Here is a 15,019-nt window from a genome sequence, read left to right as displayed (position 1 = left end):
ACCAGTCTTTAACTATAATTTTTCATTATGTTCCACTCCACTAATCAAACTTTCTATGTTTAGTGCATTTAACCTCTCTTCCTCTCTGAAAAACCTGTTTTCAAGGAAGAATTGTAAAGACAATTTCTGCAGGAACATATGTCATTTTGTTCCTTCTATGAAGAGCAAGAACTAGGAAACAATGAGAAGGTGTTGTCCTTGTAAAATGCCTGGGCCAAGCTCTGTGGTTCCAAGAAATGCTGAAACTCACAGGAAAAGCTTTTAATACAACAGCACATGAAATCCACTTTGCTGACTAGTCTTGAAAGTTACTGGTCACTACAGAAAGCTCAGTACAGCATACTTGAGCCCAAGAAGAATTCCCTACAGCCTCCAAAAGTGTTTCAGAACACACTGTACCAGGCTTTCCAGACACATGGGTGTTACTAACAAGTGCTATAGGATTTTTCCGTGTGTGTTTGTAAAACATAATCAGGCACGTAAAGCTCTGGATGGGCAGACTCTTCTATCTGGGTGCCAGACAGGTGTCTGTACACACAGATCACCCAGCAGAGTAGCTGCCTTCTCTTAGCTTTTCCCTTAGGATTCATTTGTCTTTTTGATTACCATATATTCCCTCAAACAGCTTCAGTTTCAGAGAAGTCCTTTCAAGAAAAGGACTGATGGACTGTCCAAGAAAACTTGCTAGAGTTGATTTGTCAGGGGGAATCACCACTGCTGCAGGTTTGACTAACAGGAATCATCCAGCTGCTTTCTCAAGTATCCTCCTGATTCTGAATGTAAGTTTAAATAGACTCAAGGTGAAAGAACATCACCTGCATAAGACAACTATTCTTAGCAATACTTCTTCCTGGTGAATATGCCAAGCCTGTTTTAACTATCCTAACACTTAAGAGGATGCTTCGAGAGAGTCATTGCCTACTCACATGTCTGTGAGTGCACACGCCACCCTATTTGAGGCTCACTGCCTTCCTTCAGCCCTTGCACTCTGACCCTGAAATGCTGCAAATTCTTTAAGTGAAGCCATAAAAAGTTGTCCATTCTTAAGATATCGTTGTTTGAATTTTAATCCATCAGTTCAATCTCATGTTCTCCATTACTGGTTGATAATCGGTACCTTCCCCTTCTTCCCCTGGGAAAAGCCCAGCCTCTTCATGCATTTCTACAAGGCTGAAGTTAGAGCACTAACTTCTCTGCTACACAGCAAGATAAATGACCTGCAGCCTTTAAGTGACAAAGGTGATCTAATAAAAGACTAGAGCCATCCAAAGTGTCTGCCTCAGACAGGAATCCTTGCCATGAACAGTGCTACCCAGCTGTGTTACCACGATGTGCAAATTACAGCTGCCTTGTCCAGTGCTGACAGTATGTGAAGCCAAAAGCAGCATTTATCAACTTTAACTGATTGAACACATAAAAGCAATTAGAGAGTTTTAGGTACCTGACATCAGGGGGTGTGATTTCTTTCCAGTAGTGAGTTTCATGGAGTGTTTTGAGTTCTGATGTAAAGTGCAAATGCTACATCAGATCAATGTCATACCAGTGCTTCAACTACCTCTGGAGAATGAAAAGATTAAGGAAAAATGGAGACTAAAAGCCTGTAGTGCTGGGAAACACACATGGTTCTAAAGGCCAATCAGAGTTAAATCAGAGCATTTTCCAGAGCCTTAAGTGGTGGGGAAATGGTATGTGACTTTGAAAAACAAGGATGGGGAAAGAAAAGTTATCTACTGGAAGAAAGGGAGCACAGAGAACTGTGGTTTCATTCTTTCAGTGCTTCACTGCAACATCTTTGACCTCTTCATGTCATCTGTTCTTGACAGATAATGACTCTGCCATCACTTAGAAAACCTGACCTCACTGACAGCCTAGGACTGTGATGGGCTCCCACCCCACTGTCCTGATATAAACTCTACTCTGATATAGCTCTCATATAGACTCTATTCCAAGCACCTGTGTTGAGTGGAAAGGCCAATTACTACTCTATCAAATGAACTAAAATGACTCTTGAGTCATGTGTGTTAAGATACCTTTAAGTACACAGGTCAGCACTAGATCACAAGCCTTCTGTTTTTACATGATCAAGTGAATGGTTACTGCCAAAAGCAAGACATCCCAGACCCTTCTTAGTTCACTCATATTCTAACTAATAATGATTTGAACAGCTGATTTCAACAGGAGAAAAAGTTTTGCTGGAATTACTACATAGGGATAGATTAATGGGTTTAATACTGATTAATAGTGGAAAAGAGAAAATAAAAATGGCAAGACAAATTGATCCATCTGACACTAAAGGCTAGAGTTTGAAGTTTCTCAGATAGAAGCTTCCATATACATATATTGTGTAATTGACAGTTAATTATATCTATATGTACCACCAACACCCTCACAATTACACAGCATAATTTCAAGCATTGTAACTGAAAAATATAACTACTGTGTCAATTTTCTCCCTCCTTCATCCTTAAGCCCAGGCCCTGAATTCCAAAAGCAGATCCTTCAATACCCAAAGTGAAAATAACATAGACAACAAGTGTTAACTCCTTCAGTGGGGCAACTATAAAACTTCCCAAAGAAGGGCCTTTACTATTTCCTTGCCTGGATCCTATGCAGTCTGTACAGCAACAGTGACAGATTCGACAGTTTATATTGTTAGCACAGAGCTCCTTTAATGTTAAATTCAACTAAGATATAAAATCCAAACTTTCTGCTGTATCTGCTTTAACTTCCTTGCCTTTCTGTATTTCCAGGCTTGGACTGATTCACAGCTGCCTCTTCTACACTGAGCTTTGCAGATCTTTTTCTTCAAAACATCTAAGACATTCAGGTCACACTACAGAATAATGAGTAGTCAGGACGATTTCATAGAGTAGTTACTCTTTGTAATTAAAAAGAAAACACTACACAGGGCCAACCACTGAAACCAGGGACTTCCTTCTCCACTGCCCACAAAACCCATCACTGTTCCCCTAACTCACCACATCAGAACATGGTATGAACAGTTTATATTAAAATTGTACATCTTTAAGCTCTATCAGACCAGCTCCACAAGATTCTCCTTCTTTAAAATGCTTCAGTAAACTCCAGTTTCTGCAAGGTCTATAAAACTCAGCTGTGGTATATGAAAACAGTGGCATTTTCCTCATACCTGCACCCTCTCTTGGTACTTATTCTGTAATCATGAGTAATAGAAATGTAACAGTGCTCATAGTTCAGTAGTGCTTATTGGGTTCAGGCAACCCCCTACAAATGGAAACAGGATACTCTAGATGTCCCTAAGGAAATGTGTACACTATAACCCTGGAAACTTCATGGAAAAGTTTCTGCAAAGCTTGGAGCTGCTTCAAATGGGCACCAATTTAACAGACACTTTCTGATTTCTCATTCTCACAGAAGTTTTCTTTTCTTTTTTTTTCTAAAACTTGCCTCCAGAGAGGTAAAGTAATTAAAGTACTAACATAATTGTGTAAGTAAAGCTTATATAAGGCATGTAAGAACATCTATGTGAGGACTATTTTTACTCTAAGTTATGGTAGTATGACCACAATTTCAAAATCATTTACCTTCCATCTTTCTTTCAGCAGGAAGCTGAAACAGATAAAAACACCAAGGAAAAAAGGTAACAAAAGGTAACAAAAATGAAACACACCAAGCATTGAAAAAGGCATGATTAGAAAAATTTGACCTTTTAAACTGAATTGTCTTTAAAGACAACACCTTCCATCTGAGATGTTACAACTTTGTCTGCAAAAAGACTCAAGCAGTTGCCTTTTTCCCACTTCATATTTCACAAAGCAAGGTAAGACGCAGGCACACTGTAACTAAGGACTTGCGACTAGATGATACAACAACAGCAAACAGCACACTAGAAATGTTCCTGCATATGACAGGAGGGGGGGGCAAAGGAAGACTGACTGATGCATTTGATAAATTCATGTCTGTTTTGACAGACAAAAGTAACTTGTCTTTCATTACAGTCAAATATTGTACATGTGCACAATGAAAAAAAACCACAAATGCTGACAAAGTGTGCATCTCTTGGTGACTCTGGTTTGCACATTTATTTAAAGGAAGCACTGAAACAGGGAGGAGCAAGCCCTGTGCACTTCGAACACAAAGGAAGTCTTACATTTGACTTTGACCTGACAGAGGAACAGAAAGACAGGATAGAAACTGTTGTTCAACAACACTACTTCCCCATCATTAGACCTCATACTCTGGAAAGCTAACTGCAAAAATACAGAAAAAAACTAGATTTTAAGATATGAAATGGAATTGAAAGGTCAGACAGTTTCTGCTATGAATAAAAATCAGACCCTGAAGTTCTGAAAAACAACATTCCTCATTCTGCCTCAAGTCGAGGTAAGACAGGAAGAATAAGATTTCCAAATGCAGAGTCTTGAGTTATGAAGTATCCTGAGGAATGTGCGTGTGCATGCTGGAAAGAGAAAAGCATTTGTTAATGCATAACTCCCTGCAGCACTGACGTAATTTAAAACTTCATGGCTTCTGCAGCATTAATTATTTATTTCTCCCAGTCTGCTCCTCAGTTCTGATAGTCAATTTCAAACCCAGCATTTTAGATCAGCCACATCAAGGTGATCTAAACAGGACCCATTAAGGCAATTAACTCGGACATCCCCTGCTGTTTTTTTCAGCAAATCCCACGGAGATAGGGCAAGCAGAAAATCAACTCCTGATTTCTCTCTTCTGCCTAGCCCCCATGTTTCTAATTCCCATCTACAATAAGCTTAGATATCTTGGTTTGTGACAGCTACCACAGAAATTACCAGAACTGTGCATGACTATCCTACAACCTGAGGCTGCATGTACAAATTACATGTGACCAGACACACTCCTGTAGAACATGGGACAGCAGCATTCTGCTCATGTGATGCACATATGCTTGTTCACCTGAAGGAGGCAACTGCTGTGTATGGCTCTGGACAACCCTTGTGAAATTCTACATACTCATTTCCAGTTAGCTTGCTAGTTTGCTGGACAAGTTAAATGGCCTGCCTATTCCTTCCTTCCACCACTGGGGAAAAGCCCCACTGGATATCAAGTTTAGCTCTAGCCAGCAGTGTGCTCTTGCAGTGATCAAGGCTAACCTGCACAGTGGGCTGCATCAGCTACAGCACAGCCAGCAGACCAAGAGAAGTTTTTGAGTTCAGTTTAAGGTATAAACTGGAAGGAGTTCAACAGAGACACCAAGAGACGGCTGTGAGGCTGGATGGAGTTCTTGGTATCCAAGGAGATGTGTCATCATAACAAAAAATGAGACTTCACTTATGGCAAATACAGAAATGTGTGAAACTTCATCTTTAAAAGGGGTTTTTCAATAACCAGGTGCCAGGCTGCACATTTGAAACAGAGCCAAGCTAAATCCTAACTGACTGTATTGGCTTACCTGCAGTGCAGCCTTCTGCTGTGCTGCGATGTGCTGTTGCTCAGCGTGGTCACGGAAATCCTTGTTTAGAGGTGATCTTGCAAGTGCAATGCTGCAAAAAAGAACAAGATGGTATGATACAGAACACAAACAAAACATTCTAGTCACAGATTGCCATGACTTCCTCAATTCCTGGTTTATTTGACTCATGGCTTGAAAATTTTTAATTACTATTTCAAATTACCATTTGTTAATATAAGAGATGAAAAGGTAAATGGAGTGACTATATCTGTATCATTTGCATCATCATAAACAACTCACCTGAAACCTATTGTGGACTTTGCTCATGGCTTGAGCCCCACTTAAGTCAGGGAAACTGCGAGGGCGCAGTGTTAGACAATGTCACCAATTTTTAAAACAACACCTCAGTGCTTTCACCACTACTCAGTCACTGTGTGACTGTACTAAAAAACTGTGATAAACAGAAGCACTAAAAAAAGTTCAGCAGACTTCAGTAAAGAGTAAAAGAGTAGCTCTTCAGCAGGTGGGCACCAGTTTATTACTTATGGTAAAGGAGTTTCCTGTTGACATTAATAATGATCCCCTGATGATAGCTTGGAGTACCTGACACTGATTTAGCTTAACCTATCTCAGCACAGCATACATAAAGTTTCAAAATTGAATTTATGAATGGCTTTTCTTGTAATTTAGATCTTTAGAACTGTCCACCTTCTTAATCAAATAAAGAAGACACAAAAAGCATCCCCAACTATATTTAAGTAACGGATGGAAATCAGTGAGGATTGTCATTAAGACTTTATTGTAAGACAATTCACAACTACCTCTGGAGACTGGTTCTGAAAATCCAGCTCTCCTCAGTCATAAACTAAAAAATACAAATGACAAGGGATCCCAGCAAACTCATCGACTGAACTTTCCCAGCAGCAAAAATGTCAACAGCTGATTTAGTAAATCAGTTTTTGAAAAGCAGCTATGTTTTTGAATAGATATTTAGCCAAATCTACTCCTCAATGCATTACAAAAGCTAAACTATTCAGAGGATTATTGCTTATGACAAATATTAAGATAAGCTTCACTGATGGAAGAAACTACTACTCAGTTTATTTAAAACAATATTTTCAGTTATTTTGAAGGTATTTATTTTGCATTTAATCTATACCCTCTTTTCAATATGATTGCAGTAGATAGTCTTAAGGCTTCATCATAAGTTGACACTTTTCAAGAGAGGTCTTCTGTTCTTGAATACAGGATTCTCATGTCAAGGCCAGAAGTCAAATTAATTCATTCACCCTTATGCTGTCCATGCCCCTGTGATGCTTTAGGTACATCAAGCTCTTTCAGTCAAGTCTACAGAAATTTTATGGTCTCACTTTGTGACAACTTTTGGCACAACATCAAAAAACTGTCAGCTTCTCAAAAATCACACATCAGCCCACCATGTCAAAGCATAGAGTTTGACTGCTGCCTTGTAGATTCCCCCCATCCCCACCTTCAAAATTAGTAAATTCTAACTATGCTTACTAGAATATAATGTTATTTTTTCCTAAAGAAAAAAGAAAATAAACAAGCATTCCCTGAAACCGTGTCAGACTTGTAATGAAGTACAGAAACACAATTGACGGGAATGAGAGGTTGTATCTAACAGCATGAAATTCCCACTTTCATACCAACAATTTGGCTTGAATAATAACTACATAGTTATTAACTGCCTATCTCACTCAAGAGATCTAACTGAGGCGATTTCAAGTATTCTGCACTCTTTTTGACATTATGAAGGAATTAAGTGACTGAGAAACTTTTAGAAAAAAAAGATACAGTAGCACTCAGATTGTATTCAGAGTATTTGATTCTTGCACAGATGTTGCTTATTACATGGTGTCTAGAATAGGGCACTGCACTCAGTTCATGCTCACCCAGAAGTATCTCAATTTCTCTACATAAATTACTGATTTTCCAGTTACTGATTTATGACAAAAATCTGATCTCTTTGCCTTGTATGGGAGAAATCCCAGTAATATCCTTTAAACTCGGATTAGATTAATAAACCTTATGGTGTAGAATGATCCTTACAACATGGCATCCTTTATGAGATTACCTGCAGTAACATAAACTGGCTTTGTCTTGCACATAGGGAGTTTCAAGAATAACTCGGTCCTGCTGTAATTGTTCTTCTCTAAACACACAGTATACTGAACTCAATGATCTGCTACTTCCATTTCCTAGAGCATTTTAGCTTAATAATTAAATGCTGTCTCAGTGCTTGCGTCCTGATTTTGCTTTATTGTAGACCTTAGTACACTCGAGTAAGCTATCTGCTTCTCCCATTCTCAAATGGAAATTATGTAAACTACAATTTAGGGAGTGTAAACAATTTAAAATACTAATATGTTTCTAAAGAAGAGCGATGTCCCTCTATTAAGGATGGTCAGAAAACACTTCTGATAAGTGTTTCTCTAAGTTTACAGCTCACTTGCTGTTTGAGTCTTTTCCTGTGATGTAATAAATGATGTCCAAGCAGATCTAAGAACATAAAATACCTGGCTCCAGGGTGATTTGTGGAAGACTGGTTTTGCATAAGTAACTTTCTCTTCTCCTTGTCTAGTTCTGCCAGGATTGCAACCCTATTTTTATTCTGGAAACCTGGTGGGAATGACAAAAAAATATTAGAGATATTTATTTTATTTCTGTGGCCCAGCTCTAACCTTGAGGAATTAAAAGCCCCTCTACAAAATTACTTCAAGATGAATACACTAATCCTCAAAGCTTTGTACCCTTTTGAAAAGGTTATTAATAAAATGGCTTCATTTTTTCTTTTCTCATTTTCAACATGCAATAGCTTCCATACGCTATCATACACATGAACACATTTTAAAATAGAGGCTTCTAACTCAAGGTGGATCCTAGCCTTTCCCAAGCCAGATCTGGAGCTAAAATCAAGGTACACAATCACAAAAAGGTAAACTTACCAGGTTCTAGACTTAAAATGCAGTCACTGAATGTTCAACTCAGTGATAACAATGGAGTAACATACTCATGGGGCCCAATTTCTCATGTCAGTGAACTCAAACTGTAACACAAATACTACGTATGCAGCAGGTAAGAATGGGCCCATCACTAAGGTTGCACATGTGCTTATACAGTTACTGTCATTCAATCTATGCAGAAAGGTTTTAATATAAATATACTGATATACACACTACCCTTTTTCTGAGAACAATCATAATGCTGGAATAAAGAAGCAAAATTAAACTATCTGTACACAATACAAGAATGTGACCTTCATTTACTTTCTATATCATTCTCCCAAAGGGATCTTGTATACTACAGAAGGGGTCAGGACGTAGAGCATTCAAGACAGCCCCAAATTGCTGCCATCTATGGATTTTTCAAAGTTGCCTTCTAAATTAAAACATGGCAAAACTGCTGTACTTACATAGGACTCTTACATAATAAAGGATCGCATTGCAGTCAAGTTTTGTCCTTTATCTTCTCCATACAAGAAGTCAAAGTCATTTCCACTGGAAACTGCTGTGTGTTGTGCCCCTGCCCTGAGTACTGTTTTAGGGCCAGCACTAAAACAGTGCACAAGCTGTTAGGAAGGCCAGACACGTAAGGAGAGCATTGGCATGTCAAGGTAATTTATTTTCAGTAGCTGCACTTGAAGTTCATTCCCTTTGAGAGACCTTCTGTTCCATTACATAACACAGTATTCCTTTCATTTGAATAGCTCAATGAAGGAGACATTTACCACACAGAAACCTTTAACTCTAAATAACAATTTGCATCCATACTGCCTTGCAATCAAACCCTGACATTTTTCTTTTACCATGCCTAACATACACCTGTGAGCCCCAGGGTCTCAAGAGTTCTTAAAGGGAGTAGTCTTTTGATTACATGTTACAGTGGTTTTATACGAGGTCACCCATAATCATCTTTACATTTGTTAATAGATTTTTTTAATTATGTTTAATTAATTGCTATTTTTTCTGTCCATTAATCTCTCCTTCCCACATGCCACTAACTTCACTTAAACTATTTTCTAAGTGTATTGATTCAGGTGTTCGGTGTTTCTCTGTTCTTCAGGTATTGTACATTGTCTCTTTCTGAACACGTTGCACTTGCAATAAATCTGAAACATTAAAACACAACTGAATATGTGGTCTAAGACATAAAAAGGCTAAGAAATCTTGCTAAAAAGCTAGGAGTCAACAATCTGAGCTGCAGCTAGCCCAGATTTTACCTTCTTGTAAATTCTGGAGACAATGCCTTGATAAGATGACTGAAGCACCTCAAAGACGCAATCATGTCTATAAGCACATTCTACATAGTTTTCAACCAAAAAGCTAAACACCTGACATACTACTCAGCAGCCTTCTGCTACTGCTTGCTTATCCTGAACTGTATGAATCTAAAGGTTGAAATTCAGATGATAGCGACTGAGGAAAGAAAAAGCAGACAACTTTTTAATATAAGTTGCTGTGAGCTAAAAAAAGAAAGGCTAAATGTGCTTAAATTTATCAAGAAACAGATAGTATGATTCAGAAAGGCTTGAGATATTTTAATTGCTGTTTTTAAACTGCAATCTGAAAGTGTAGAAGATTCTCACTGTCTTCTATTTTAATACAAGTCTTATACCTTATGGCAGAAATTCCAGAGGGAGTCAGAAGAAACAAACACGTGTATGTTTTCTTCCTTTCCTAACCTCTCTACTGAAAGCTTTGTGGTGGGTTTTTTGATTTGATTGGGTTTTTTTTAAAGTGGTATTTTGCTCTAGAATTCAGACAGTGACCATCAGCAACCTGCTGTCCTGAAAAAGTCACTTGTTTAAAAGAATTTGTAAGTGGCAGGGAGAAAAAAGCCTGCTTAAGAAAGTGGAGAAACACATTGAACATGTACATGTTAGTGCTTCTCAGGTCAGCAACATCAGGTTTCTACAGGTATTTTAAATTTTTTCAAAGTGCAAAGCAAAGTCTGTTGATTTACAAGTTAACAACAGAGGGGACGAACATGAAAAAGCCATTTAACAGAGAAAATCTGGCATCCTTACAAAGTAATTCATCATATCGGGCAATATATAAGCAAGACTTTGATTCTTCCCTTCCCAGGAACCCAAAGTGCTTTCATAAAGACCAACTTGAAACACCTACAGAAGTTTCCTACTTCAATTACAAACAGAGTAATGTTTCATGTGTAGATTTGGTATGTCTGTTCTGTTTTCTAGTACTAAAAATGTGGACATGCAAAAAACAACATCCATCCCTAGTACAGACCAGATTCTAATCCATGAAAGGAAGTGTAGATTTTAAAACACAGGAACTTCTAAAAAAAATCTTCCAGTTTTGATTTCCCTTGACTGGGCTCTGTTGCACACTATTTTGAGTTTGAACAGTTAATCAATATTGCAGTTCATCAATATTCTTCTCTGCTTTGCAGACACGAGAGTCCTGACACAAAATGACCCGTTCAAGGCAGCTAAATAGACACACTGGCAGTGTAAGACGTCAAACTGCCCTACATCCCCAAATTACTTTCTAAGGTAAACAAATCAGGTCCTTTAAAATTTAATCCTTTCTGACACCTCTATTTCTGACATCAAGCCTTGGATCTCTACAGGAGCCAAGATTCCTTGCACCGAAGTTCTGCACACAAACAGCATAAAATCAGGAAGCTGAAGCCCTGCTGAGTGATAACGGCAGCTTTAAGAGCTCACAACAAGCTTCACTCTTTAACCTAATCCTAACACGTACTCTTACCACCCTATCTCACTGATATCTATGTCAGTTAGTTCTACTAACGGAACTCTACATGGCAAGAAACAGTATCACCTTTATTTTGTTTTTCATTGCTTATCTTTTCCTTGATCTACTAGTTGCTTCAAATTTACAGTATGTGTAAGTTTTCTCTAAGGTGCATTATTTATCATTTGGGCACAGACATGTAACAGCACAAATCCTGCAAAGTATTGCTGCAGAAGCAGAGTACTCCTGAGCACCTCCAAGGGATTTCTGTAATTTAGAAGCTGACTTTCACTCTGCAAAGTGTACCACTCTGGTCTATGAGCTCCGGCCTGAACAGCACACAGCAACCTAGAAACTTTTCCATTTCTTTCAAATGCTGTACTTAGTCTCATGCAATCAGTGCCATGTGGCACTAACGGCCTGAAGTAAGGTTTTTCATTCCATTCTCCTTGGTTTTGCTGCACTCATATCCAGCCCCTCCTCAAGAATGCTTTCCTAAGAGGACAATGAATAAAAGAATGTCCAGTCCACAAAACATTATAGTCCAAGCCTGTAATCAACAGAAAACTCAAAGTAACTCCCAAGAAAACAGCCAGTACTGATTAAAGGGAAAACAGTAACTTGGCACAAAAAATTACCAACACAGTGTACCTGTCCAGAAAGGTAATGTTTAATTCATCCCTACAGTTCTGCCTGAGTAAGTGCTTCCATTCATAACCCTTCCAGTGAATGTTTCAGTAAATCTCTATTCCTTTTGGCCAAGAAGAGAGAAAAGGCAGAATGAATTGCCTGAACAATGCTAACATATATGCCATGAAGCAAACTAAAAATGCCATGTTAGTATTAATCATTTTTACTACTAGACTGCATCTGGCCAAGACAGAAGACCTGAACTGTTGTTTACATTTACCTGTTCCTTTATAATTTTCCTGGTTGTACTATTTCATAATTTGGCTTCTTTGGTAATTAAACTCGATAGTGCTTCCTACCTACTTAGTAAAAACAATTTTCATATGATAATTACAGAGTTCCTTTAGTGAGCCTCTAAAGGATATCTCAAATATAAAAACAGATTCCAAGGCTACATTAAATTTTAAGACTGTGGAATGTGGAGAGAAGCAAAGGTATGCTGAGACTAAAATTCCATCCTACTTCTCAGTAAATCAACATATTTAAGATAAAGCCGCTTTTAATTATCTGTAACAACATTCTATTCCTTGCAATGATTGTGACTTGACACTGACTTGTTCACAGAATAAAGCAAGATTTACCAGTATGTACTAAAAACTTCTTGGAGTTAAAATCTGCAAACAGATATCTGTCTGCAATCTGCAGTACTCCTATTCCACCACTTCACAGAAGATAAATAAGGATTCAAAAAACTACCTTCTTTTTGTCAAGAAGCAAGTCAAATGTGTCTTTTGTACCCACACAAGTCATCCGGTACCCGTCAAAGTATCATCCATCAACACCTAGTTTTACAGGACTGCTTTTCGAGATAAGGATTCACATATAGATGTGCACGAAGTCTCTGGTTGCTGGTATACTGAACCCAGAATTCATTTCTTCTAACCAAATAACTGGAGAGCCATATCTGATAAGTTCCTTCTTCCTCAGCTCTTCCATAGAAGACAAGCCTCAGAGTTCCACTAAGGTTTCCAGAAAACACCTCTAGAGGATGATTTAAGACTCTCCTTCAATCTACCATGCAAAACCCCAGACCCTCAGCTCCCTCTAACACAAGTGCCTTGGCTGGGTAGATGGGTACATGTGTTTCTCACAATTTTAAGGATGCAATTCAGATGCATCTCTGTACACAGAAACATTTCATCGCAGTTAGCATTATGATTTTAATGGGCTTTTCCTCCTAGGCCTGGCCACTTTGTCTGTGTTTGAGAGATATTAGATATTATTGCCTGAGTCTTGCTGTTCCCATCATTACATGGAATACATTTGACTTCTGGCTGTTCCCTGATGTTGACTGCATGTTCCATGCCCAGCATTGTAAGCATCTGAAATAAGCATCAGGAAATGATTACAGCATCACAGGCATGGCAGATACTTCCTAACCCAAGCATGAGGGTATATTGAGAGCTTCCCAGCTATCAGTGGTCTTTTTCAGTAATTTAATGTGTGTGTGCCTTCTCCCAGACGGACTGCTGCCATTCTGCTGCTTTCCGCCCCACCTCTCTTCTCTGTCTTGATCCTTCCATAAAATAAACTTAAAGCTATGGTGACTTTACTGACATTTTGCACACAGATTTCTCCCTTGACTACTTAAATTAAAACCTACCTTGTCCTGAAGGATTTGCTGCCATCCTTCAACTTTCGGCCCTTGTTTTATTCAACGGAAGTTCAAATCTTTTAACCCCCACAAATATCTGCAAAACAGGTACAGTATAAGTTAAATATATTCCTGTAAAAGAAGAGCTTGGATTTCATTCTGTTAAAGATCTCATAAACATGGCAAGAGTTATAAAGCATAACCCGAACACAGCATGCACATGGCTTAAAATCTATTACGCAGTTCATATTATTCTGATTAAAATCTTTAGCTTGAAATACCACAAGTCGTGATCAGTTCTTCAAATTCTAGTAATTTCTATTAGTAGTAACAGTAATTTCTGTTCTAGTGAGAACAACCTTTAGAGTCATTCTGGAGTTACACACACATTTTCTCGACTGAACTTCTTCCTGTCAAGATATGTCACGCTACACCTAAGAACCACATGAAACCACTGCAGTCCTTAAATGCTAAATAAAGCCTTTGAAGACCACGGTTTAGGCTCTAACTCAAGAAAAGCTTGTTGAAAAGAGGCCATTTAAAACGCAGATACAGATACAAGGCCAGCCGAGGGCGGCTGCAGATCTGGCAAAGCAAAAAAAGGAGCCTGTTCCTCAGCCACACGTCACCTCGAGCCACCACCAACTTCTGCTTCCATCCAGGTGCCCGGCTGGGAAGTGTGGCGGCGAAGAGCTCCGGCTCAGCCAGGCGGAAGGGACGGGAGCGTTGAATCCTGCGGGAAACGGAACCAGGAGTCTCAGTCAGACTTCCACAGGAAACCAGGGCGCTGTGACGCCATGGACCTGCGGACCCCGGGGCAGCGGCCAGTCCTGGGGGGAAGTACCCCAAGAAAAGCATTAACCAAGCGCAGCGACACGGGCGGGACGCGCTTCCCCGAAAGCCCTGGATGGCCTGACCCACTCCCGCCCTGCCTGCCCACCCCACGCCCCTCGGGAATGGGCCCTCTGCTCGCCGCTCTCTCCCCCGGCCACAAGGGATGGACGGCCTGTCCCGTCCCGCCCCGGGAGGGCGGGGATGCGATCCGCGGCCTGGCATCTGCTCTCCGACACCCACCTGCCCTGCCCGAGGCTCGGCGCTCCGCTCCCTTCTCCGCACCGCCCTCCGCCCTCCGCCCTCCGCCCCCGCCAGCGCCGATCCCACGTGGGGCTGACGCGCTCCCTGCGCGACGGGGCCCGCCCTCCCCGGCACCTCCCCCGGCACCTCCCCCGGCACCTCCCCCGGCACCTCCCCCGGCACCTCCCCCGGCACCTCCCCCGGCACCTCCCCCGGCACCTCCCCCGGCACCTCCCCCGGCACCTCCCGCGGCACCTCCCCGGCAGCCCCCACGGTGCCACCCACCGCCCTCCCCCGGCACCGCCCGGTACGCCCCCCGGTACCTCCCCCGGCACCGCCCGCCGCCCTCCCCCGGCACCGCCCGGTACCTCCCGCTGCCCTCCCCGGGCACCTCCCCAGGAAGGGCTCGGAGCGACGCGGAGGGGCCCGGCCGTGCTTGAGGGCGCAGTCCTCGCAGCGTTTAGGCGCTGCTTTCCAGCCTCGGCTCCTGCCAGGGAAACCCGCCTGGATATG

The 15,019-nt window shown here is 40.8% G+C and overlaps 1 protein-coding gene across 2 annotated transcripts; it reads right to left on the bottom strand.

Moving 5' to 3' along the window:
• Window positions 1-4,034: 4,034 nt before the first annotated feature.
• Window positions 4,035-14,610, bottom strand: INIP (INTS3 and NABP interacting protein). Of its 2 annotated transcripts, XM_071581141.1 has the most exons (6): window positions 14,507-14,610; window positions 14,062-14,165; window positions 13,442-13,529; window positions 7,948-8,050; window positions 5,411-5,501; window positions 4,035-4,438 (listed from the first exon to the last, which is right to left on the bottom strand). In XM_071581141.1, exons 3-6 carry the CDS (start codon window positions 13,464-13,466, stop codon window positions 4,343-4,345), a joined length of 315 nt encoding a protein of 104 aa, XP_071437242.1. In that variant the 5' UTR covers window positions 13,467-13,529; window positions 14,062-14,165; window positions 14,507-14,610; the 3' UTR covers window positions 4,035-4,342. The 2 variants fall into 2 exon arrangements, with proteins under 2 accessions (XP_071437242.1, XP_071437243.1); XM_071581142.1 differs by lacking the exons at window positions 14,062-14,165; window positions 14,507-14,610 and adding an exon at window positions 8,844-8,999 and having other exon boundaries at window positions 13,442-13,531.
• Between the last annotated feature and the right edge of the window lie 409 nt (window positions 14,611-15,019).

This window comes from Pithys albifrons, chromosome Z (assembly GCF_047495875.1).
Source record: "Pithys albifrons albifrons isolate INPA30051 chromosome Z, PitAlb_v1, whole genome shotgun sequence".
NCBI lineage: Eukaryota > Metazoa > Chordata > Aves > Passeriformes > Thamnophilidae > Pithys > Pithys albifrons.
This window is presented reverse-complemented; position numbering and strand designations above follow the sequence as displayed.